This window comes from Lepidothrix coronata, unplaced genomic scaffold (assembly GCF_001604755.1).
Source record: "Lepidothrix coronata isolate B3197 unplaced genomic scaffold, Lepidothrix_coronata-1.0 Scaffold1, whole genome shotgun sequence".
NCBI classification, from domain to species: Eukaryota; Metazoa; Chordata; class Aves; order Passeriformes; family Pipridae; genus Lepidothrix; species Lepidothrix coronata.
In genome coordinates, this window is record NW_016690181.1 from 10,698,374 (window position 1) to 10,721,122 (window position 22,749).

Consider the following 22,749-nt stretch of genomic DNA (forward strand, 5'->3'; position numbering starts at 1 on the left):
TTATTTTAGCTTCATTACACTTCATGTTTCTGCTGCTCCTCCCCCTGGAGAGACTCTCTTGCTGTTTCAGGCTCTTCTCATTTACAGAGTGCGATTGTATGAGTTGACCAAATTTTCCAAACCATTGATCTTGCTGCAAATGCTCTGCTGACTTGTTTCTGGCTTATGTTCAGAAAGTTAGTGAGTTGTGTGGAATTGCCAATAGTTCTTTCAGTTGAAGGCAGTTAAGGGATCTCTATTTTGCTTTTCTACATTACTGCATGCTATATCCCCTACACATTGGGTGGAAAGGAGAGATAAACCATATAGGAAAAGGTTCTGCATGTTTACATAGCTACTTAGAAGTCAGTGCTGTTTTGTAGACACTGGGTTTGGCTATGTCATGTGATTCATGCCTCTTGGTAATTGAAATATTATAAATTACATCAGAGATTTGGACAGTTAGAGGCTATACTCTGTTAGAGTTATACATTACATATCATGTGCTTGTGTGTTTGAGGGCACACAGCTTTTTCATTTTTGGTTTTGTTCCTTTTTCTTTTGCTTCTTTTTCCTTTCTCTTAACTCCTGTGGTATCACAAGTGGCTTTATCTGATGTGTTCTGCAGACCAGACAGACTTAAACTAGTTTATTTCTTTCTATCTCCTCTGCTCTGCCTGGCTGTAGGTTTACCCCATTATTACACAGACAGCAGAAATCATCAGTAGCAGATTAGGATTGGATAAACTTTCCGGTGCATGTTCAAATCCTATCACATACCCATTATAGAGCAGCTGCAGACCCAGGCAAGAGGCATTTCATTGACCAAAGTCTATCTAGTGAGCTCTAAACCTTGCATTTTGTATCTATATTAGTCCTGCCACATTGGCAGCTTTTCACTAAATCTAAGCAGAGAACAGTGTTTGCGAATGCAAAAACACTTTCACAAACTCCTTATCTGGTTGGTCCACAGAAGACATTATGGGGGTGGAGGGCATGAGCAGCACCTGTGTGGAATTTAGCTGTGAATGGCACGCTTGTAAAAAATGCTCTGACATCAGAAAGGTGGATGGCATGTCTTGGTACAGAGCATTATGGGTAAGTGGTTCTTCCCTCTTTCTGTACCCATCTGGCATCACATAAAAATCATGTCCTCAGAGCTGAACATGTTGAAGTGTCTCAGATGGGCCTGTTGAGGCTGGAATTGCTGCAGACTCTATCTCCTGCTTGGCTGATATTTTTCTCCCAGTTTATGCTAGAAGAGCTTTGGCTGCCCTTGCATCAATCTGTTTGCTGTGGGACAGGTGGTGGTAAGCCATTGAGGCCCCCAAGTGTGAGCCTTCCTGTAAGCCACTACCATCAGGAACAGACTGAAGTGAGCTTTTATGGAGGTACAGTTTAATGGTAGAGGCTGGATATTGCACAGGATGCAGTGAAACAATCCTTATAATGTCCCAGGGCAGCTCAGGGCTAATAACCTTAAGACCTGGGGACAGGCAACAAGCGCTCTTTGGTCAGCATTCCAGCTGCAGAGCTGGAACAGCCTCCCACTTCCCTATGGCCATTGCTTTGCATAGCTTTGGACCGGCAAAAGGGTTTGACACACCCCTTCAACCCTACATCCAAGTGCTTCTGCCTCAGCTTCTGTGAAGAGCTGTTGAATATGTTGATACATTGAGAGGCAGCTGGAGAAATGTTGGACTCTCTTTTCCTGCTAGAACCTTTGAGGGTCCATTTTAAAAAGGAGAGCAGTTGGAGGGTGATGTAAAGAGAGGAGAACCATTTCTCATTGGTGATGCTGAGCATTTCTCCTTTTCATACAAATGTTGCCACTATTTAATTTTGCAGTTCAAGATGGCAACAGCAATAAAGTCAGCAAGCAGATGCTTTGCAGAGAGAAATTATTTCTCAGCCATTGGCTTTCTTGCCCCGTAGCAAAGTTTTATTGTGAGTAGATTGTGTCTGTAATAAACCTGGGTTTCCAGGAGCTGCTCTTGGGTAGGAGACATGAAAGTTTCGCTGTGAGCCTCTTATCCCCTTTGTCAGAGTTATTTTCCCATTTCTAACTGGCTTTAAGGTAAGGATATGCTTGTTTTTTTCAATTTAATAGTGTGGGAAGCCAAAAGTTTTACTTGTCAGAAGTCCTTTTAGGGAAAAGCCCCAAAGAGTGTCAATATATTAAGTACCAAGTGTTGTGCCACCAACATCACTGGAGTTTTGGGGTTGTTCTAGCTGCTTATAGCTGTTTCAGGCTCACTTCATGCTTAGCCCTGGTTAGTTCAGGTTTAAAGAGAAAGAACTTGACTTTGAATCTATTTAGCATTATATTAAAGCAGTAGGATTCCTGCCTGAGCCAGGGTTTTCCTCTTCAGTCTGAAAAATGTTATATTGCCTAGAAGCCTCTGCTGAGCTTCTATATTGAGTGAAAGCAAGTGTGACAGACTCAGGCCTCTCCCAAATGAGAACTTCTTTCAATAGCAGCAGTGGCTGGGAAGGCACTTTTGAAGAAGAGGGTCTCACTGCAGGGCAAGCTGTTTCTGCTTGTCTTTAAAATCTCTTCTACTCTGCCTCTTCTAATGGGTGAGTTTGTGTAAGTGTATAGAACGTGCCTAATTGTACTTACAAAGCTGTCGGGGTAAGATGGACTGTGCTTTCCTTGGGTTTCGCAGAGCAGGATGATATTTTACACAAAAAGCCTGAAGAGAGCTAACTTTGATGCAGCATTGAGCTCACTGAGAACGGTGTCATACTTTGGTCACGACTCCTTGGAGGTCCTGACAGGAGTATTTATTTAAGTATTTCAGAACCTAGCTGCTTGCACCAGCCATAGCTATTAAAGATTACAACTGCGGATAATTATTCTTTATAAGAACTAGTTTTTATTAGAGAGGACTAATAAACAGCTCTAGTAGTGCCATGCGTGTCTTGGTGGCGCTTTAGCACTTCCTCATAATCATTCACACTAATGCTGCCCAGCTGAGCAAATCCCATGGCCATTTTATCCAGATAAAATGGAGAAAATAGATGAGCTTTTCACTGCCCCTGGAAGGCTGACAACAAATCTCAGATTCATCAGACCAAAATGAAAGCAATTACCCAGACAGCAGCTTGCCAATAGTAACTTTTCCCCTTAAAATAAAGGAGTACAATGACATATTTTCATCAGCTCTCCCTGTGCTGCTGCAGTGAAGGGAAAGCAGACACTAGGTCTGAGAATTCTGCCTTTTCCTTCAGAGCTTTCCTCTAGGAAAGTTTTTCCAATCCCTAGCGTTCCCTCTGGGATTGTCACTCTCTAGCTGTGTCATGCCAACCCTTGGCTTAACCACCGCAATCCTTTTGATATTCCCTTCTCCCATCAGTTCTTTCTTTCCCCTCCATAAGCGAATCAGAGACCACAGTCATTAAGCATAAAGGAGATTTAGTACAGTGAACACAGAAAGTCTTCAAATTATGGATGTATGCAGAGCTCCTGTAGGATAACAAAAGTCGCTGAGATAGTGTATCTCAAGATGAAGGTCAAGAATGGAGAGGGAACATTCATCCAGATCAGAGTCTAGAGGGAACTAGTTAAATAGTATAGGCTATTTACTCAAAATATTTTCCTTCATGTTTTTTGGCGTTATCTCTCTGCTTCCATTAGAGGATACTCATTCATCCTGCTATCCTTTCCTCATTTTTCAGCTGTGTGCTTTTGATACCTGCCTGTTGTGAGAGAGCATTTTCTTAATGACCAGTCACACCTTTAGAGAGATATGGAAAAGAGAGGAGGTGGACTGAAAATTGGATTCTTTTTTCTTGTTTTTGTCCTGGCAAACTTGTCCTGCTCTTGCTTGCTGGGTAAAGCTCACCCTTGGGAGAGTGAGAAAGGCCAGGAATAATATTGAACAGTGAATACCTCTTGGGGATTCACTTCATTGACTGAAGATGAGAGCTTTCTGCCCCTTGGATTATGTTTTGCCTGGTAAATGGTTAATGGAATGGGAATGAAGATGACTGAAATAATTTTGAGATGTTTTTCTTTATACAGAATTGCTTGTTTACAGTTTGAAAACAGTCATTTATTTTAAATGACTACAGGTTATTAATTAAAAGAGGTTCTCTATAGTACAGCTGCAGAGTCCAAGTGGCCTCATGATGAGTTATTAAATAAGACTTTTCCCTTGATTCACAACCACAAGTTTTAGCTTGAACTTAACAGAAAGATTTCGTACTGGGAGTCCCATTGCTGCCTTCCACTTTCCTATCCTGAGAAGCTAAATTTGTAGTTAACCCAAGAATATGGTTCACTGTCCAAAATGTCTTCTTGTTCTTGTTTGGATGAAGTTATGCTTCTCAATGTTTGACTTCCTTTTCTGTCCCGCTCCCATGTCTGTCTCTGATTCTATACTCTAGTCAAACCTGTCCCACCAAGCACAGAGATATTGCAACCATCTCTGCTCTGAAGTTCATTTATTCTCTTGCCTACTAAATTTATATGAAATTCCAGTGTTTTGTTTTGGGAGACATCCTAGAGTTAGTACACAGCCTAGTGTCACAGGACCATTCTCTAGATTTCCTCTCTTTACTGAAGTTGGGAACATTTATATTTGAAAGCTTTTTATTTTTTCACCTGTGGCATTTGAATTGCAGTGCACCCTGTGGACATTTCAGCTTTGTCAGCTTGACTGTTATTAAGCTGTAGTCATTTATCATCATTGGCAATGATTTTATGTCTAGTTTTTTTTAAGCAGATATTGCAGAACATTTATTGGTAAACTGCTGTGAGCACACGAAGACTTAAGATATATAATTTATGAAGTCATATTTATGTAGCAGTACTTCATGATGGAAGGATGTGCTGAGAAAGTGTTTGAGATGACCGTTTATTTTTAGATGAGCCAGAAGTTTTTGTTTCCATCTCATTTCAGGCCCCAGCACAGAATGATTGAGGATCTGCAGAAACCCAAAAGCTTTTTTCCATCTAATGGCAAGAAAGAGTGTGTAAATAGAACTGACAAACATAAAAATGCAATAAACTACAACCGTTTCATGAATTTATAACCTGAGGGGCAAAGTAATAAAGAGATAAATTCATGTCAGTCATGCCTCTTTATTAAGAGCTACTAAGTAATACACGTAACGGGCAGTGCAAGAATGTAGATGTATCTGTCAATATCCATGAGTATTGACTAGAAGGGACTTGCTAAACTGAGAGAATTTGATTCTTCTTGCTCTCTGTGTGTATTTGCACACACATGGGGATTTAATATCTGTGATAGCATGATTTTATCACAAGGAATTAAAAAAAAATGTAATTTTAATTAATAAGGATAGATGAGTTAATTTCCAAATTACCTCAGGGAGTATTGTGAAGCTTCACAACCTGACCTTTGGAGAGAGAATCATCTTTTCTATCTTTTAGGTATCAGGGCGAAAGAGGGATTTTATGTTGTCTATGCTGTTTGCTCCAGCTACCCTTCAGTCACTGCATACAGTAGGTTTCCCAAAGGGTCATTTGTCCTGGATGCATATTCTAGAACAGGCTGGAGTGAACTTTGAAGATCCCTGTTTCCTTCCAATGACAGATGAAGGAGAGTCTGGGCAGATTTGCTTATACAAATTTGAGCTGAGGTTCGAGTTGCCCTAACTCAAGGCGTCCGGGCTACTGCTGCAGTCAGGGCAATTCTGGTCAATGCCATTAATGGTGTCTAGGGAGCACTTCAGCTGACCAAAGTCAGGCTTACACTATGATTAGCCACATTGATTTCTAGGCACCAGTAATAGCATTGACATCAAAAGTTAGGTGACCTGAATCCCACTCTAGATGCCTAAATGTTAGTGGTATAGAACTGAAATCAGAAGAAATATTTGCAGTCTTTCTGTGTTGTATCAGCTAGCATTTGACAAAAAAAGATGAAATTTAGTCTAGAAATCTTCTGCAGTTCAGAAGTGTCAACAGTACTTATATAACCAGAAGACTATTTTGAGGGAGCCCCTAGTGTAAACTCGTTGATTGGACGGTCCCAGAGGGAATATTTACACTCACTTTTATGTCATAATCTTTGGGCTCATTTCCACAGATCCACGAAAGAGAAAAAGCAAAATAAAATGTGAAAACAGGGGATTCTGTGGGCTCTCCTATCTGTACGTTGCAGTGAAGCTGCTGATCACAGATCTGTTTAACTAAATGTGTTTATTCCAAAGCATCTGAAATGCTTCCATAGCAGATATTTGGTTGGTGATAAGAGAGGACTGTAATGTTTCCTTTGGGGATAGCTACAACAGAAAAAGAGATTATTTGAGGTGCCATTCATTACTGATGGCACACTGCCCATGCTTGGAAGTGGCTTGGGATACGAACAATTGTGTACAAACAGCCTCAGATGTGCTATTGCATAGCAAAGTCTAATATAAATAAACAATCATTAAAAATTGCTAACATAAAACAAGGGAATAATCTTTGCTTTCTCTTGTACTCCTACCCAATTAGAATAGTTTTCTTGACAAGGCATTTGAACTATTGAAGTGAGAGATGCTATTCCAGACGTAACACTGGTTTTGTTACAAGGGACTGCTTACATGGAATTGTTAGGCAATTGCGATGGAAGTAAATACTTCGTTTGCTTATACAAATATTATTAAGAATCCATTAAAAAGAATCCATAAAAGATTCAGAATGTGTTTTGCTCAGCTTTCTGATGGTGTTCAGTGAAAGAAGATGAGCTTTGTGATGTGAGGCTTTAGGGTGTGATTGTTGCTCACAAGTCTGTTATTGATCAGGGGATCAATACTGAATGTGGCAGAAACACTTCCTATGACCACGTGAGCCACTAATTGATGGGACTGTTTAAAAAAAGACTTCTCATTAAAAGCCAGTTGTGGTGTACAAGTTTGGTCATTCTCCCCATCCCCGTGAAAAGCTTAACTTCAGGAAATGAGATCCTGTGTTAAAGTTCTACTGCTTCCCAAAACCTTTCTGTTCCTTCTCTTGATGGGCTCGATTCCTGAGGAGGGCTCCTCAAGAAGAAAGTTAGGTGTTCCAGGAATCAGCCCGAGAGTCCTGTGGTTTTTGGAGATGGACTTGGAGAATAATGGGAAGGGACTTCCTGTAATACAGAACATTTGTCTGTCCTCAGGTGTTTCCAGCACCTGGGCAGAGAGAGCAGGTTGCAGGAACAGTATCTGTGGTGGGACTGAGGCAGGGAGAGCTGTATTGCTGGTGTTCCCACTGACCCTCACCTCCAGCCCTCTGCTGTAAGCTGGTGGGTTTGAGAACAGTGTTAGATGGTGACCCTGTATATATTCTTGCTGACACTGTCCCTGGCTACTGAGTAAACTTCAGAAAGCTGAATGGGAGCAGAGAATGTGGCGTAGCTGCATTGCTACTGGATGAATTGAAGACGATGTTCTATCGTGTAGACTCTAAGTTTGCAAAGAAGAACAATTCCTCTTGCAGGACGTTTTCATCGGGAAAATTAGGCATAATCACAGTGGAACACATCAGCACAATTTGGGACCTGAGAAAGGAGGCTCTTAAAATCAGCCTCGAGGCGTAAAAAACCAAACATGTTAGTAAAGGCCACCTGCCCTCAAATTCTGAAACCAGAGACTCTTGTGATCTGACTCGACTTCCAGAACTAAGTTCAGCTTCTGCCACTGCACACTGCGGGAGATTATTTGATTAAATATTCTGAACAAGTATTGGTTTATACAGTCAAGACTTTTTTTTTGAAAGCTTTTGTGAGAGAGGGTATCAGCTTTAGCTGCCGTAATTTTTTTTGACAGTATCAGCAATTTTCTTTAGATACATGACTAATTTTGCATTTCAACTGTAGTATCTGTGTTCACTGTGGATGTTTCTATAGCAACCAGCCTTGTGCTATCTACATACCTTTGTATGGATTAAATATGGAATATAAAGTTGGTTTTTGTTTTATTTTTCTGCAGACCGTGCCTGTTGCAACATGTCTTAAAAACTTTTTGATTAGTATGAAATAGATTGACCATCTCTGTCATCTTTGTATTTTTGTAAGAAACCTGTTTGTTTATCTTTATTTTTTATATGACTGGTATCATCCTAATATTTCACTACCATTTACTCTAAACCCATCCAGTACCTCTAGGGGAGAGAAAAGCTCTAAAGATACCAAATAATCTGGACTTTATCTAATGCAAGAAATCTGTGGTAAACCAATGAACTGAGCTGTGGCCTCTGGAGTCATTATTTGAGACTCATTATCCTCAGTTTCTCTCAGCATCTCACCAAATGGTTCAGGTAAAATTATCCATCAGCAATCTCCTTTACAGAAATCACATTTTATGTTGTATAAAAGACCAAACTTTACAATTTTATTTGCTTCTATTGCTTTCGGTATTTAGTGCTATGTGTGTGACAACAGGTGACTAAAATTGCATCTAGAGCTCCAGATCTGGTATTTTCTCAGTTTATGCTACAAAGTAATTTTAAAAGTTATTTATTGCTATAGGGATGAGACAGAACAGGGACTCCTGGTCACACCCAGTTTTCTTCCATCTCTGCTTCTCTGTTAAAAGATTTAACTTCGTTTGATGGATTCTGATTCCAGACCTCATGCGTGTATTCCTCATTACAACTGTATCCATTTCATTACAGTAATCTCAGGTGGATTTAGAAATTATATTTGAGGAGCAGATGAAAAAGCTTTAACGCTTTCGGTTTGGCAGCAGCTAAAGCTAGAACCTGAAAAGAGTAGTTGTAGTGAATTCATCCCTTTTCCTTTTCTAACTCATGCATTTGCTCTGTTTCGGTGTGTTGTCATTAACTCAATGCGTTCCTAATAATCCTTAATTTGAATTAGAGGTTAGGCAAATTGCCAAATTAGATGCTTGTGGCACTGATAATCACCATTTTTTAATATTCTTTGATCATGTTTAATCTTTTGTCAGCAATGCTGCCTTAATAGGTCATTCTCACCTTTCTATTTCTGCAAGTTTTTGCATCCTCAATGATAGAGCTTTGCAGCATGGGGCAATTAAGTGTAGTACAGACATGGCTAATTAAAGCCAGTGGCAGTTAAGCACATGCTTTTATTGCTTTGCTGAATAAGGATGCGATTGAGCACATATTTAAGTGTTTCAGTGAATTTTGAGCCCATGAAAGGAAGCCATCGCTATTTAGATTGAGTGTATTAACTCATAAATGTTGTAGTTCTGTTCTTCTGTAACTGTAGTTGATAGATAACTACGATTTGGAGGAGAAAGTGTGTAGGAGAATACTACTCATAAAACAGCAGGGATTAACTGAATGACTCTTTATTCACTTCTCCGTTAGCGGGGTGTCAGCATGATATTCTGTCTTTTGACGTCTTCAATTGTCTCCAAATTTACTTTAGTTGTATGAGACTGCAATTTAGTGGTTGAACTCAACTGGGAAAGAATAATGAATTTCTTAGGGCTTAAGTTCCTGAGACTCAATCCTCACCAGGATAACTGAAAAAGCAGCATTTCATGTTTTCATTATTGACACTATGAAAATAAATGCCCTTCTTGTGATGTTTCTTTGCCCACACAGTCTACAAATGGGACTTCAGGGGTCTTTCTAGGCTTGATAAAATCACTTGGTATTTGTCAGGCTCATGCACTGGGTGGAATACTCTAAAACAAAGCCTGTTTGTAGGATGTAAAAGGAAGAAAAGCAACAACATGAGCTATTGACATGTGTTTCTTTTAACCTTTGACAAGACTACAGTGGAGTTAGAGGGCAGCGAGGGTATGAATCCCAGGATGTCATGCTGGCACGCAGAACACAGGTTAGGATTACAGCACTCAGCTACCTGTGTTCATATGACAGTTGTTTCCCTGTCATGCAGGATATCAAGTTGAGGCTCGTGGAAGATGGTACATCACATCTACTTTGAAATTATGTTGAATGCTGCACATTATGTTGCACTACTGACAAGACACTGGCTTCTAAAGGAGAGGGAGACAGGATGTTAATTGAGTAGAAAATGTGACATCCAGACTGGATTCTTGGCAGTTGTTGGTCAGGGTGGTGACCAGTCGGTCATGCTGGTTGACACCAGCTGGGAATGTAGGCCTCCAACTCTTGGAGGCGTTTTTCTGCTACTCATGTACATAATGGTCCATATTGCAAGATGGGATTTTTGTATTCAAAAGTAATTTTCAAGCAAAAATGAAAAGAATACGGGCGAACAACTAGTTTCATAGAGCTTTTAAATTTTTGCTGCTTATGTGCAGAGCTGAAGAGCTTGGCATTTCAAATGCTTTGTGCCTTACACAGTTGTGCTCTTTTAAAACATCTTCCAATAAGTCATGGAGATACTAGTGAAAGAGTTCGAAAGCGGAATTAAATGACACCAGATTTTGGCTTGAGAGAACATACTGCCATGAGATGTTCTAAAAAAAAAGCATTGATTCTGGGAGTAGAACAGCATCTGTTTGTGATGTGTAATTAGTTGGAATAATGTCTGTCTACTGGATGGAGCTAGCACTCGTTAGGAGTTGAGAAGGGACATGTCTGTCAGAGAAACAACACAACAGAGAGCCCATCTGAATTAGATGAAGAGAGGCTTTTCTGGGTTGTTTCCTTTTACCAAGAGGCTTTACAGACCACAGGCTTAGTTTTTTTATTTTTTTTTTTTTCTCCCTTTCTTTTTCTGTTCCTCCCCTCCCCTTCTCTCCTTCTGTGCAAACCTCATGAAGTGCTTAACTGTTGAAATCCCAAGTCTCAACAGACTTTTGAGATCTATCCCAAGACTCAATAGATTGGAGGCTTTTTTACTCTTGTTTATTCTCCTCTGAAAAAACTTCTTCAGGGGGCTGTGCTTAATCAGCCAGCCTGACAGTCAAGGTGCTAAAGGTGTGTGGGTGGAACATGGGGTGGAAAGGACATGCTTGCATTCAGCCAAGGTTTTAAAAGGCTGCTTACTCCCTAGGATGGGAAATCAGAGAGATGTTTTGAATGATCTAGAGGATCTGTAAGCCCTGTTCTCATTGATTTTTTTATGCAAGTTATGAGACAGCTCAAGTGCTCTGAAGTGATGACAGCTGAGAATTTGCTGACGGCTGCCCAAATTCCATAAGCCATACTGAAAACGTGGGCATAAGCACCATGCTGTTTCTAGTTTACCTATTGACTGCACTAACACCAGAGTCTGTTATGCCTGGGAATAAATTTTAGGATTTCCCTGCAACTAATCTGCAAAAAGATCGAGTGGACTGAGTGCGTAGAGGTTAGCAGGTCTTACTCCAGATTTGCTAAGTCTGAGAGAGAAGAGGCTCAATAGGATCTGCATGCTGACAAGAAAAGAAATACAGCATTTACAGGTCCAGTGGATCTGAGGGAGATAAAGAGACTTTGAATTTGTTTCTAAATTTGATAAATTTGATGACTGAACAGATATTTTAATTTTTGGTTGAAATAAGCTATGTATTCATTGATAAAACACCAATATGATGTGTAGGTAAGGAGAAACAGGGATTTAACTCTTTGATTGTTGTCCATATCTAAAGCCCTGTCTCTGAAAATAGGCTGAAGCCAAGTCAAGCAAGCAAGTGGAAAAAAAAAATCAATTCAAACTTTAAGTGAACATTTAAACTAGGGAGGGGAAGAGGGTGAAGTAAGGAGAACATACAAATGGCCATGACATTGAAAGGGTTTCATCTAGATGAGTACCCTATTTTTGGTCAGGGTTGCTCAGAAATGCTTAGAGAGAATATAAGAAAAAAGTAGAGACAAGACAGGACATTTTTACCTGCTGCTCCAGTTAATGGAGCAAAGGCTGCAAGTCAAATATCGTTTTTAAGAAATGCTACGATACCTTGTCCTCATTTGATTTGTGTAATCCCTTTTTGAACCTGCATATATTTTGACATCCACAAAATTCTCTGGCAAGGAATTCCAGAATTTAATTAAATGTCTTGTGAAAAAGTACTTACTTTATTGGTTTTCAACCTGCAGACCAAATAACCTCTATCTTTTTTAATCTTAAGAAAAATGAATAAGGATCCTCTAGTCACCTTTCCCATTCCATGTTGGTGTTTATTTACTGCTACTGTTTACTGCTACTGTTCCTGTCTCTTCCCAAGATTGTGGTCCCCACTAACTGGTCTTTTTTCAAACATTTTTTTCCTAGTTCTTTTAAAATTCTTGCTAAAAGGACACAGCTCAGATCATGGCCATTTTGGATGAGGTTTACACATATTCTTTAGTTTTAGCCTCGATACTCTCAAGGGTAGAAATGTGCTTCGTTCCACATTTACTACTCCATTTAACTGTCTAAAATCAGAGGCACAAAGGGATCAAATTTTGTACCATCCTTTGTTAAATTTCTGTCTAATATCCCATATTTGTTAAATTTCAGACTTCTGGCTAGTGAAAGAAATGCAGCTTGTGCTACTCTGAGGTGATACTTTATGTCACATGAGCTCTGCCAAAGTGGACACCACCTGCAAATTCAGTTATCCTGCATACTGGCAGTGGGTCCTGCTGGTGTGGTGCAAATGGATGTCTACGAGGTCTTCAGTAGTATGATGACCATGAACTACCTGCTTGAAGGTGTTTTCCAGAAGTGGCCAGTGTGTTTGAAGTTGTTTTCCAGAATTGACTCCTCCTTCCTCCTAAATAGGCAACAGCTACATGAACAGGTTGTTCGCACACGTTTATATAGAGCACCGCAGCCTCTGCATTTGCACACATGCTTCTGCTTTTCCCATGTAAGATTCTTGATTCATTTGATCCTGTCTGTGTGTATATGTATTCCATTTCCACCTCCTCCATGTGTCTAGCAGAAAGGGACAGTAATTTAAATATGCCTAATATTACAAGAATGTTTGCTGGATAACATTCACATCGCTGCTCTTGATGCTTAGATGTTGATTTTTTTCACTGTATGCTTTAACTACATACTTAGAGGGGGAAGCATATTCATATAAGTGGGATTGAGAAAGCCCTTTTATTTTAAATATGTAGAGACTAGGGGAGAAAAATCCTCCAGGGAAGTTAATTTAACTGCAAAACAACTGTTTTTTCAGAATCCACTTGGATTCTGTTATCAGCATATTTCTTAATACACAAGGAAATTTTTTTAGCTAAAAGAGGAAGTATGACGAGTGGATCCTAATCAGATACAATATGAAAAGCCTCAATTAGGTGCATTTTCCATGTAATAAAACCAATAAAAAACCCACTTAAAGACACCAGCACCATTATCATGAACAATGAGGCAATTTCTCCTGCAGTATTTTAAGTGTGTAGCTGTAACTTCAGAATAATTTTCTCCACCAACATGCATATATCCAGGGCTGTTTGGGATTACTTTGATTATCATACTGTAAGATCAATTCTAAATGTATGCACTGAAGCCTGAATAATTTATTTTCTAGCCCATTAGAACAATGTGGAGGATCTAATTCCATAGGCAGCTTTTTTTGCCAAAAGAGCAAGTGCACATGTCTGTGTATCTCTTGGGGAAGAAGAGAGACTCAGTCTATGCTTTTAGAGGAAGGCATCTGCTTTACTGCTTGACTGTTGTATAAATGCCTATGAGCAATTTGTCTTGAACAGAATAATCTGCTCCTTCCAGAGCCAATTGCAAAGTCCAGGGCCTGCAAAGAACCCGCTGCTCGTGTCCTTTTACTCACAATTTTGCAGCTCAGGCACAGACGTACTAAATAGCCTATTTGAGATTTACACTGACATCTGTCCTGGAACAGACACTTGACTCAAATTTCCTAAGTCTCAGGGCTATGACAGTATTCCTTCTGGTGTCCAACTGTTTTGACTTTAGAATGAAAGATTTTGCAAAATAATGTGCAACATTTATTGGGGAAAAAAGTGTTAGAGGAAGCATCATTTTGTTTCAGGTTTTGCCATGAGCTGCCCTGCTTGCAAGAGAGTGGATTATCATGAACAATTAGGCAAATAATGTGTTAAACGTTTCACAAGAGAATGAAAAAAATTTTGTTATCAGCCTGACATCTTTCAAGGGGATTTTTTTAAAAGTCGACTCTGCACTCACTAAATGGAGTTGATACAGACTCTCATTTGACTACCAATACATCAGGTTTAAACTGTAGACTTCTCACTAATCTTTTTGTTTTAATGTTTCCTCTTTTAACCATGACAGCATCACTGTTTGCATGGAAATCCCCAAATTATCAAGAATAGCCTCTTTAATGGTTTTGGTTTTGTTTAATTTCATGTCTCGACAAGCCCTGAAAACTGTCAAAACTTATCATCTCTTCACTCTACTTCTGACTGTTTGATACAAAAAAAAGGACTGAGGGCTGGGGATGGGGTAAGGAGAGAAAAAGTGGAGGAAAGGGAACATCATAAATAACTACGTAAAATTATCCGTGACTAACAGGGCCTTAGATACCAAAAGGAAGAAGTAAAACCAGACAAGCAGCACAGAACCAACTACAACAGTTTTCTCTTGGCTCTGATCCAGAATAAAGAAATGTGATCCCTCTAATCCCTAGATTTTAGACTGGGAGTTATGCTGCTGTTCAGTTCAGAATGGGGGATGAGGCAGGGCAGGCAGGGAGCAAGCTTTTTGAATGTTTCAGAAAAGAAAACATTTGGCTATTGTTGGAAAGGCTCCTGTGGCTGTCTTGGTGGGTCTTGGTTCCCTTAAGCATTTCCTTAACCAGGTGCCTGAGTGTTAAAACGGCCAGTGAACAGAGACTTGCAGATGTGCTTCGCTCTGTGGGGAAAAGGGGGCTTCAAAGAGCCATTTGGACTCGAATTAAGGGCAGCCTGTTTCCCATGGCCTAAGTGTGACAACTTAGGAAATTTATTCGGGGACCAAATAAAGGGGGTGTTCTGATGTGGGAAAAGGATGAGGGCTGAACTAGGGTGAAGCAGTCTTCAATAGTGTGTGCTGATATTGGGAAATCCAGCTTGAGCCAGATGTTTTAATGTTCAAGGGATCCCTTTGCGCGTTTCAGAGTTTGGTTAATCAACCTAAGGAAGAGCTGTGCATTATCTCTTCAAAAACAGGAAGATGGAGAGTATCTCTGAATCAAGGGCACTGTAGTGAGATGCTTCTTCTGACCAACTGACCTGAAATATTCATCCTTGATCTAAATGGGTACAGCCACAGTCATGGCATTTTGCACAAACTGTGTCCTACTTTTGTGATGTTTTGTGCTACTGGTGATTTTCCAGTTTCTGCAAGCAAGAATGACTTTGGAGTCAGAAGAGACTGGATTCAAATGTCCAGGCAACAATGTCTCAAGTATTATGCATTGAGTGTCATAAAGAATTTAATGGGTGATGGAGGAGCAGGCAAGCAGGTCTTGCCTTTGCAGCATCCTCCTTTAAGACTGATGATAGTTGTAGGTGTTGGTATCACTCAGAGCAGTGTAGCAACACAGGGAGCATGAAAGCTGATGAAAAAAGCTGCCTCTTACTGGTGCTGTTGAATTGCTTCAGAACAAAGGACTGAAGATAATAGCTAAACATATTGCAAGGTCATGCCTCTGCTGCTGCTGGGCATCCACCTTCATTAGGCTTAATTGGTCTGTTGGTGCGGCCTCACTGTGCCTGCAGCTCCAAGGCTGATTTTTGAGGCAGAATCTCCACCAGGCTGAAGATGCAGAAGCACAGTTGTGCTTTCTGTCCCAGTCCCTGGCCAGTTTAGTCCTATTCCTGACTGTATTTCAACATTCTGTCCATTTTGGTTTTAGCTTTGGTGTCTGTCACCTCTGCTTTGATGCTGTTCTGTAGTGCCATAGACATTCAGAGTTTTATTCCCATTTTAGGGAATTTATTCCAAATTTGATTCAGTTTTTCTTTTCCTTGGGCCATGATGATAGCTTTTGTTTATATTCCCTCAGTTATCCTAAATGATTTTCTATGGGTTACCTTCTTTAAGTATTCTTCTCCCTCCTCTCCCTTGGTTATTTTTTAATCATTTTGGACCATGTTAAAGACCATGGTCTGTAAGTGGACATAAAGGGAAGGTATTTCCAGGATATATGATCATGGCATGGACTATCCCTCCATGGTTCTTGTAGAGTGTACTTGAGAAAGGGTGAATATGGTGATATGGGATGCTTGTAATATGAAAAGGCTACTGAGTGAGGTGATTTGAGCCCCTGTGTCCAGGAGTTTTCCTGAAAACTCAGTGGAGACACGCAGGTTGATGCAGCTGAGATACATTGCAATGAAGGTATAGTTTAGTCCCTTAGTTCTGAACAAAATAGACTGGTTTGTAGCTGAGGTGAGGAGTCCTGCCTTAAAACACAGTTGCCTTTATTGTCCTTTACTGGTAGGGAATTCAGTGGCATTCAGAGACAACCTTAGTAATTAGTGTAAGAAATTACTTTGGCTTATGTGTTTCTCTTCTGTGTTTCATTTCTGAGGTTTAGCTCTGCCCCAGGATTAGCTCTATCTTTTTCCTTCCCTAGTTCATGAGCTGCCTTATGTTCATCCACTTTATGCAGGTATTTAATGGATATGCTCCTGTGTCTGGCTTAATACTCTTAGGAACACAATTTCTTTCCTAGCCTTTAATTGATTTGGTTAATAAAGTGCAATTATAGAACTCAATAAAAATTGGTTATTTTAAAGGGAGAGCAGGAAAGAAAGAAACCTAAGTAATGAGGTGCATTGTGACTATATAATAATGCAAAACCCCCTTCAATTTAATTCTGTTTAATTGCTCAGCTTTACTTAGATTGTTACAATTCTGCAGGTTTTCTCAGTTATAAGCAGCATGCTTATAAATGTTTGCAGTTTTTGAAAGTTCCTTGTGTATATAATAATTGTAAATTTTATGCTTTTGTGGTGGCTGCTGCCTGCGCTGGCATCCGCCCTTTTCCTTGTTCCTGTGCCTAGGAAGCCTGTATTACTGCTCCTCCTCAAATTTTTCCTAAACCAGCCAAGTCCTCTTCTGAGGATTGAGTTACCAGTGAAGTGTCACATTAGGAGTAAACATATTTGGGGAGTTTTAATGTTATGGGAGGATTCTTCCTCCTTCTCTGGTCCCCTGACACTTTAACTGCTCTCTTACTTCCAAGAGAGGCTAGACCTTGGATAGGAACTAATAAGAAGAATAATGGGGTGTTCTGCCAGGGAAATGCTCTGGCAAGATCTGTTTATGGTATATGTCAGGGATGAGAGACAGTGTATATTAGGATGGGAAGAACAGGATATCAAAAGTGCTGCAGCCATTCTGGGCAGCTCTCAAAGATACCTAAATTGGACATGGATTTTTTCAATCCCATTGAATTTTTTCAGTTCTCCCAAAGGAGAACTGAACCTTTGGGAACCTCTCCTTTACTCAGTGTCTGCTTTTTCACTAGAGAGGAAGAGACCTGGTATCTAAAGTCGTGTCTTGAATTTAGGAAATATATGTCTTTTTCTTGAGTGATACATCTTACTGATGAGTTCTCTATAATTTTTTTTCTTTCTGCTTTGTTTGCCCTACTGAAAATGCCGTAGGGAGAGATCATTTCTTATTAGGTGTGACTGCTGGGTTACCTCAGCAGAGCCATTCTACCACTGCCATATTAACATGGATTAATATCTGGAGTTGATTGGATACAATAACTGAGTTTCTCTGTTTCTCTTTGTTTTCCTAGCTGGGGGGCTGTGGAATCCTCGGTGTAGGCATCTGGCTGGCTGTTACCCAAGGGAACTTTGCCACTCTCTCCTCATCTTTCCCATCCCTGTCTGCTGCCAACCTACTGATCGTCACAGGGACATTTGTCATGATCATTGGCTTCGTGGGCTGCATAGGTGCCATCAAAGAAAACAAGTGCCTCCTGCTGAGTGTGAGTATTAAACCACTATGTTGCTGTGGTGTTTGCTGTCTTATGGTGCTTTTACTATTCCAATGCATGTTACAGTGACAGGGATTTCAACACAAGTTGCTCACTTGACACAGATGAGATGTGAGTCATGTTTGAATCAGGCTTCGATCACTTTAAGGAGTGCTCAATCATCCCTGACCATGCTTTTAATCTTAACATGGAGGATGAGACCTGCAAGAAGGGAATTGTTAGAGGTGATGTAGGATTCCTTGAACTTTTCAGGGAAATAGGAGTTTTGTGAGGATATCTTTTGCAATATATCCTTGAATTATTTTTTACTCACCTTTGGTAGAGATCTGTTCCAAATGTTTGCCCTGTTGGGATGTATGATCTGAAGTCCTGGACAGAAAGATCAGTGCAGGCAGGAAACACTGTAACAAGGTTGATTTTGGTTTAAATTGAAAAACAAGACCTTCAGATTTGACAGTGGTGGCTTTGCCAATCATTTACTCTCAAATGGCTGAGATGTCAGGAAGCAACAGTACCAGCACAAGGATACTGCTGTGAAATCAAAGATTAATAAAGTGCCAGCTGTCCATGATTTCACAGAGGCTTGAGCCACATCCCTGGGGTATTTTATCAAAGTGTAATTTGATGCCACTCAAAGCTGAACTTTAGGAGTAGTGAATACCTGCTGTAGTTGGCATTACTGTATATTTTGCATCCTGTTCAGCTTAGGACCTCGAAGTGAGGTGATCTTGCTGCTCCAGTCTAGGACTTCCCCATGAGATTTGGCAAACCTCCCAGTGAAGTGAAGCTGGGATTCAGTTTGGTGATCTGGTGATGCCTTTGTAAAAGGTTGTTCCTTACTGTGCTTCACATATTCATTTTGTTCCCCTGGGAACTACAGAATGAGTTCAGGCAGACAGCCCCTCAAATCTCCTAAATGACTGTGAGATTCCAAGCCTTCAACAGAGGACTCTTGCGAGACCTCTGTCCTAATCAGTTGTTTCTGCTGATTTTTAACCAGTCAGGACTAGTCAGTCTGGCTATTTCTATGGCAGGTATGTGGTTTGAAACTAAAATGAACAATATAAATCGAAATTAAGGCAGTTCTATGAGTGGAAATTTAAACTAGGAAGGCCGAAAGTCCTTGACATTGTCAACAGTCTTATAAAAACCCACTTTGTGGAGGAAGTATCTGACCAGCCACATGTAATGGATTATAACTTCAATGCAAATGCAACAGGAGCCCACAGGGTACTGAGTCTAAAAGTATAGCTTATATGTGCAAAATTTATCACCTGCTTTGTGCTTTTTTGAAGGCCTAGCTCAGGTGTGACCAGCAGTGAGCGGTGCCTTCTTGTGTGTCAGGATCAGGTCAGAATCTGGCAATCAGTCCTTGGTACTGGAAGAGTTTCAGCCTTTTATTTCATGTGGTTCTTTAGCCCTCATGTCTCCCTTTGGCAAGGGCAAAGCCTCCCTTCATCAGCTGTCATTGCTGCAGCTAGGGCAAATGTACTCAGCCAATCCTACCTGGTCATTCTTTTAAGGAGATGGAAATGTTTGTAGGCCTTGTTTGGCCTTGTTGAACTTCATGAGATTCTAAACCAGTAAAGAAACAAGCACTGAACAGACTTAGAGAACGAGGGGACAGGAGATAGACAGGGTCTGCACGCAGTTGAAGCAGGTTTCTGGTGGGCTTAAAACCACTGAAAAGTTATTGATGGAGTACTAAAAGGAAAGGAAGAAGTAAAAGCTAGGTTGTTGATTTTACATGGTCATGCCTGGTTTAACCAAGAACAATTCGGATCTCCACTTGCTCATATCTCCCATAGTACACGTTATTCCAGCGATAAGTTGTTGGTAGTCTGCCCTGCAAGGACTGGAAACACGAATTTCCTATACAACAGGGGCACCTCTTATTCTGCATCCTAAAATCAGAAGAAAGAGGAAAGGAAAGTGGCAGTTACTAGTTGGGAGGATTTGCTGCTGTTACTGGAGTGGATGGTTTGGAGGAAGACATTGGAGATATTGCAGGAGTCATGGAGCACTACTGGGGTCCTAAAATGAACTGTGAGGGGGCAGGATGGGAAGAACTAGTAGCTCAACCCATCTGCATTGGAGAAGCAGAACTTTGTGTGGTGTTAGACATGTTAGACAAAGGATGTTTGTGTATGGTCTTGCCTTAGGAATAGTGCTATTGTTTGATGATGTGATAAAGGATGAGATTTCCTAAGGAGTTTGCTTGAGTGAATGAAAAATGAGCAATATCAAAGAGACATTTCAACCTATTTTGATTTCATGCACTAGGTTGCAGAGCAGATGAGACTCTGATCCTGTGTCTTTGTGTTCTCCACATGACATTTGTATTGGGTTGTCAGCACAATTGTAAGCTCTTTGGTATTAGGTTGCTGTGATGCTAGGTATGAATGTTAGTGTTGCTTACCTCTGGCATTTGCCAATGACTTTTGAAAGAAAGGAGGACAGACCAAGTGTATTAAGTAGCAGAGGACAGATGGAGAAAGGAAGTCGAAAGCAGATGTAAAGTTTATTTTGTAAATGAGATTTTTGCGTAGCTATGTACCATAGTCAAAAATGATCCACGTTAACTCTCTGATTAGAGAGTTTAGATAGTCTAAAGCTTCATGGATTACTGACTTGAAAGGACTGACTTGGTGTCCATGAACTAAGGAGCTGGCAGATATTCTTTACTCAGTGCCAATGTATGGTCAGGAAAGTGCTTCATTAATCTTTTAAGAAACAAACCCATTCCTATTTCTGTGCATGCAGAGGAATACAATAGTATGAAAATGTAAAATCGAATGTAAAGAAATTAAAAAAAGGAAACAGGAAACCTCAACCATCCTATGAGTTCTGCACAAGTACATAGATGGGGTGAGTTTTGTAGCTGTCATTCTAAGATCTCAGTGAACACAGAATAGCACTGATTCTTATTTGTTCTAGCTACAATGTAAAAGAAGATAAAGTTTTGCATTATTAGATTTCCCTAGGGAAATCAAAGCAACAGGCATTCTTGAGATAAGTATACAACCTGGTGTAGGTAATCTTACATCTGAATGTAGATGCAGACTGGTGAATGAAGCAGGTAAATATTTCTTGCTTCAGAAAGATTTGTTTGACATTTCTGCTAGTCTTGTTGCTCAAGATTGTATAACAGAGGTCCCTTTGCTACAAGCTCAGCTGTAATTAGAAAATGGCATGATTGTTCTGATGGGTTGGGTCACTGTCTGCAGCTGGTGACAGAGGTAATAAGCTAAGAGTCTGACTTGAGAAAGTTAATTTATGGACTTCCACTGATTTTTTCATAGGTATTTGGTCCTGCATTGCTGGATCATCTAGCTGTGCTGCAAATCTCTATAGCCTATCTTGATACAAAATTACTAATCTATCTTTGTTCATTTTCCCTTTGCAAATGGGATGTAGTATAACAACCATCACAGCTGTTAGCCATATCCATCATCTTTGTGAATTCTAACAAAAGGTTTGGCTTGTGTGCTCTTTACCCATTGCAATGCACGTGCTTGTCCCGCTGAGGGCAGGTCCTTGCAGGAGCTGGGGCACCACCTTGCTGTACCACTCCAGCACAATCAGTTATGGTGGCTTGTTCATAGCACTGACTTCAGGCAGGTGCTGTATGCACACGTGAACAGACCATTTCTCTGGGCTAAAGAAATATATGCCTGATTAAGTACTTTCATGCTCAAACCTTGACCTACCTGATCCTTCAGTGTCTGTGTAAACATTGTCTTTTAGGTTAATTGCTTAAGATCTGTGTTTGAGGAGCTAAATTGCCTGAATTCTCTGCCTTTTATACATGTTTAGCAGAGATCTATATTTGTGTGCTTGCACTGAAAGAGGTCTTTCATTATTCCATGGATAGTCCAGGTTAAAAGTCTTAGCTCTAGACACTAAATCATGATGGATTATGTAATTTATTATCTGTATTACAGTATGCCCTGCAGGCAGCCCATGGGGATGCTCGTTCTGTATTAAACTCCTAGTAAGCAGAGGTACCTGGCCAGTAGAGTTTATCATCTAATTAGATAAGACAAATGGAAAATATTATTATCCTCATTAGACAGATGGGGAGCTGCAGCAAAGTGAAACTAAGTGCCCTGGGTAAGTTGCACTGGGAGATTGTGGGAGAGCTGTGAAGCAAACCCAAATTGTCTAAATCTCAGTGCCTTTATCATCTTTCTGTGATCACAGCAAAACATCTCACCATCCTGTGTGCTTCAATGACCTTTGAGAAGTATTTAATCCATGTTTCCATAATAGGAATACAAATTTTGATTTCTTTTATCATATGGACTGTGTCCAAATGATAAATAAAAACATCCCAAAGCAAAATTATTTCTGAATTTTTATTTTGTTGAAAGTGCCTAATTGGCAGACTTAGCTTTTTCCATGGGCTCCACTCAAAGGCTGTCCCAGCTGAGCTGATCAACCTAATTGCAACATTGCCTTCAGTTAAATGTGAAACAGAACATTTAGAGAAGCTGCCAGAAAGGGTCGATGAACATGGTCTAGTGCATATGTTTTTTACAAATAGGAACTTACTTTTGGTCCAGAAAATCACAGTAATACTGGTAAAAAACAGTATCAGGCCCTTTGTGAAGGAAGGAGTTTAATATTTATTTGGTTGTTACAGCATACATGTATAGATGTTTCTGTACAGTTGAAACTTAAATAATAACCCAGGTCCTAGAAGGAAATAAGATCCTTAGGCAGTTCTTTATTTCACCCTCAGATTTTGCGACCCATTTTTTTTTCCCTAGTGATTTGATACAAAGAACACATTCTTCTGCTCCTGACTGGGATGCAGCATGATCAATAATCCAGTCAAAAAAGGTAGAGGATGAGGGGATTCTTTGCCACACATTGCCTACACAAGAATAAACTAGAAAGGGGAAAGGGCTCGAAACAGACAAAATGCTCATTCCTCTCTGATTACCCAAAGCCAGCTGCCATCTTATAAAGCACCAGTGTTGGGTATGTTCCATCACA

General features: G+C 40.2%; 1 protein-coding gene across 8 annotated transcripts in view; it reads left to right on the top strand.

Moving 5' to 3' along the window:
* The window catches only part of TSPAN4 (tetraspanin 4), a 428,461-nt gene that overhangs the window by 334,857 nt on the left and 70,855 nt on the right, over positions 1–22,749 (top strand). For all 8 annotated transcript variants that reach the window (XM_017811784.1, XM_017811751.1, XM_017811777.1 and 5 more), the window contains one exon: positions 17,548–17,739. In XM_017811784.1, coding sequence (XP_017667273.1) covers positions 17,548–17,739 — 192 coding nt within the window. The remainder of the gene's footprint in view (positions 1–17,547; positions 17,740–22,749) is intronic.